The following is a 2,827-nucleotide window of genomic DNA, read 5'->3' as shown; positions in this document are numbered from 1 at the left end:
GGTGCTGGAGAGGCAGCTCCAGGAGCTGCAGTCTGCAGACAAGGGCATGGTAAGGGTGCCACAGAGGGAGAAGCTTACCGCAGGTGGCTCCGTTAGCTGTGCCGCGTTGGTAGCTGCTGCTGTCCTCTTCATTCAGCGCTATCTGCCATACCTTCATGCTTTCTTTCAGGAGTTGTTTGCAACAGATGCTGCTCCGGGAGCACCCCAAGAAAAGAATGAGCCTCAGAGAGGCAGTTACACACCAGAACTGCAGGAGTTGCAGTGGAGGTAAGGAAAGCCTGAGAAAACAAGGGTGGGGATGTGAGTTCTGATGGAGGTCTTTGGGCTAGTGATGAGCCTGTTTCTGTTACGCTCTGTCAGAGTGCTGGAAAAACTCAGTTCCGCACTAGGACCTTGTGGAAGTGGAGGAACTGTTACATGCACTTGACAGCTGTTGTTAGTTACCTCTGTGGATAGAACTTCAAAAAATGAAGAGACAACCTGCAGCAGCAATTCCAGTTGACCATCACCAGCCAAACTAGCATCTTGGATTTGATGGGCTGGGTCGTCAGTAACTGCTTACATGTATCAGTCGTCCTGGTCTCAAAGCTGTTAGCCTGAGGGCAGCTGGAATTGAGACCTAGCGTGTGATCCCTTTTAAACTGCTGGAACTCAGAGCTAGTACATGATTCCTCATACCCTTTCAAAATAATTTTCAGAAAGCAGGGCCATGCATGACAGAGCCAAGGAACTCCTTCCTGATGTGACACAGAAGCTTCAAGAGGTGTATCTTCTCTCTTGCTTTCCAAATAATTTTAAATATATTAATAAAAGATAACTAAGTCTTCTGTGTGAAGTGGAAGGGGATCAGAGTCTGTTCATGTACTGTGTCAGTGAACGCAATAGAAACAGAATAGTCCACAAATTGGCCCTTTTTTGATGTCTGTTTTGTTACTTTCTGACAGGCTGTCTGAAGCAGAACATTTACACAGCAGCACAAAGCGGGACCTGAGGTATTTAGAAGAGCAGCTGGAGGAAGAACGGGACCGTCGTCTTGCTGCAGAGGAGGCACTCTCTGCATCCCAGGATCAGATCAGGAGGTGAGGGAGCTTGAGCAGACAGGCAGTCTCACCGTAAAAGTATGGTGATCCTAGTTTATCTGCACTTCTACAGCCTTCTGTCAAATGTCCCTGGGGGCAGAAAAACAACTAAACCATGTCTGTCACAGAATCACAGAATGGTTGAGGTTGGAAGGGACCCCTGGAGGTCATCTGGACCAATGCCTCCGCTCAAGCAGAGCTACCTAGAGCCAGTTCTCCAGGTCCATGTCCACATGGCTTTTGAATATCTCCAAGGATTAAGACTTCACAGCGTCCCTAGGCCACTGTGCCAGTGCTCAGTCATCCTCACAGTCAAAAAGTGTTTCCTTGTGTTCAGACTATCCTTCAATGGTAGACAAACATAGAATGAGACAACTGACAAATTCTGACTAGAAATGAGATGCCAGCTTTTTCAATGAGTTAAATTAACTTCTGGAAAATATAATTTGGAAACTGAGAATTGGGTGAGGGCAGAAGAGAAGTTTTTGTACGTCCAGGGGATTTGTCTCTTCAGTAAGCACCTGTCTGTCATGGGCAAAACAGTCTTGACTTGAAGAATGTCACTCAGTGTATTGCCAGTTGACATAAACTTGTAAGTAATTTGGGTATTGAGGAATTGTTAATCACCTAAGGAAGATACTTCCCCCCACCTTTCCCATGCTCAACTTCAGTCCAGACATCTCTCCTCCCCCCTCCCTAGTGTCCAGTCCCATTGTTTTCACCACACGTTACGCTCGGTCCTTTTGGTGAGGCAAAGAGCCTGAATTGAATTTCATATTTTTTGTGGCAGGTTGCAGTCAAGCGAGTGGACGTCTTCCTTAAGCGCTAGTGTTGATATGACGCCAGGTCACGAGCGTTCCTTGCTGATTGACTCCATGGATAATAATCCCAGCAAAGTAAGAAAGGTTCATGCTCATTAGCTTAAACAAACTTATCTTTGTGGTCTGGAAAGCTCTGGGTGAAGGCAGCTGGGGACATGCCCATTCCTGGTACTGACTGGTCTCTCTTTTATTTTTCCAGACTCGGAATATCCTTGGACTACGACGCCTGTTGCGGTCTCTCTTCCGTTCCCGGACCCACTTGCCTCTGCTGGTGGCCATGTATCTGCTTGCTGTCCACCTCCTGCTCTTCCTGTGCTTCACAGGCCACCTATGAACAGGAATAACAGCCCTTGAGCCACAGCCCCCCGTGTAACCCTTGGGCCTGCATTTCCTGCCGACGGCGTGGTACTCCACCCAGCTGCCTTCTTTTTCCGAATCAGCCCTTAAGGAGCAGCTGCACCGAGCAACTTGCACCTAGGTTCCTTGCTGTGTAAGTGTGCAGCAGCCAGTGCTGATGCTTGGGGTCTGTTTCCAGGACATCTGCCGTTCCTTCAGTGGTACATCTTCTGAGCCAGGGTCCTCACACTACAAGCTTCAAGGACAGCATCTGTTCTGCACCTGGAGGTAGCACCACTCATTTCATATAGATTTCATATAGTGTTGTGCTGTGGTAGGAATAAGAAAAATATTCTTGAGTTGCTGCAGTACTTCAACACTAACAAGAACTGCAGGATCTTCCCCCTCTTAGACTGAATCGGTGAGCTGGGTGGGGGAAAACCTGTAGCTGCTTCCCTTTCTTCCATCCTTAGACTTGCTCTGGTGGCCCAGTGTGTCCTCAGGATATGCTCCCAGGCGTATCCTCAGGAAGCTGTGGGCGCTTTAAGGAACGTGAAGTGGTTGATGCTAGATGTTTCCTGCTCAGTTGTA

The 2,827-nt window shown here is 48.1% G+C and overlaps 1 protein-coding gene across 1 annotated transcript in view; it reads left to right on the top strand.

Annotated features, from left to right (window-relative positions):
- The window catches only part of LOC104467341 (golgin subfamily B member 1-like), a gene marked incomplete at its 5' end in the record, with an annotated part of 25,030 nt that extends 22,796 nt beyond the window's left edge, over positions 1-2,234 (top strand). The window contains 5 exon segments of the mRNA XM_010081085.1: positions 1-49; positions 170-267; positions 945-1,079; positions 1,870-1,975; positions 2,100-2,234. The exon segment at positions 1-49 is cut by the window's left edge and continues 13 nt beyond it. Of these exon segments, the coding sequence (XP_010079387.1) occupies positions 1-49; positions 170-267; positions 945-1,079; positions 1,870-1,975; positions 2,100-2,234 (523 nt within the window).
- Positions 2,235-2,827: the final 593 nt, after the last annotated feature.

The sequence above is a fragment of the Pterocles gutturalis genome, unplaced genomic scaffold (assembly GCF_000699245.1).
Source record: "Pterocles gutturalis isolate BGI_N339 unplaced genomic scaffold, ASM69924v1 scaffold18291, whole genome shotgun sequence".
NCBI lineage: Eukaryota > Metazoa > Chordata > Aves > Pterocliformes > Pteroclidae > Pterocles > Pterocles gutturalis.
This window is presented reverse-complemented; position numbering and strand designations above follow the sequence as displayed.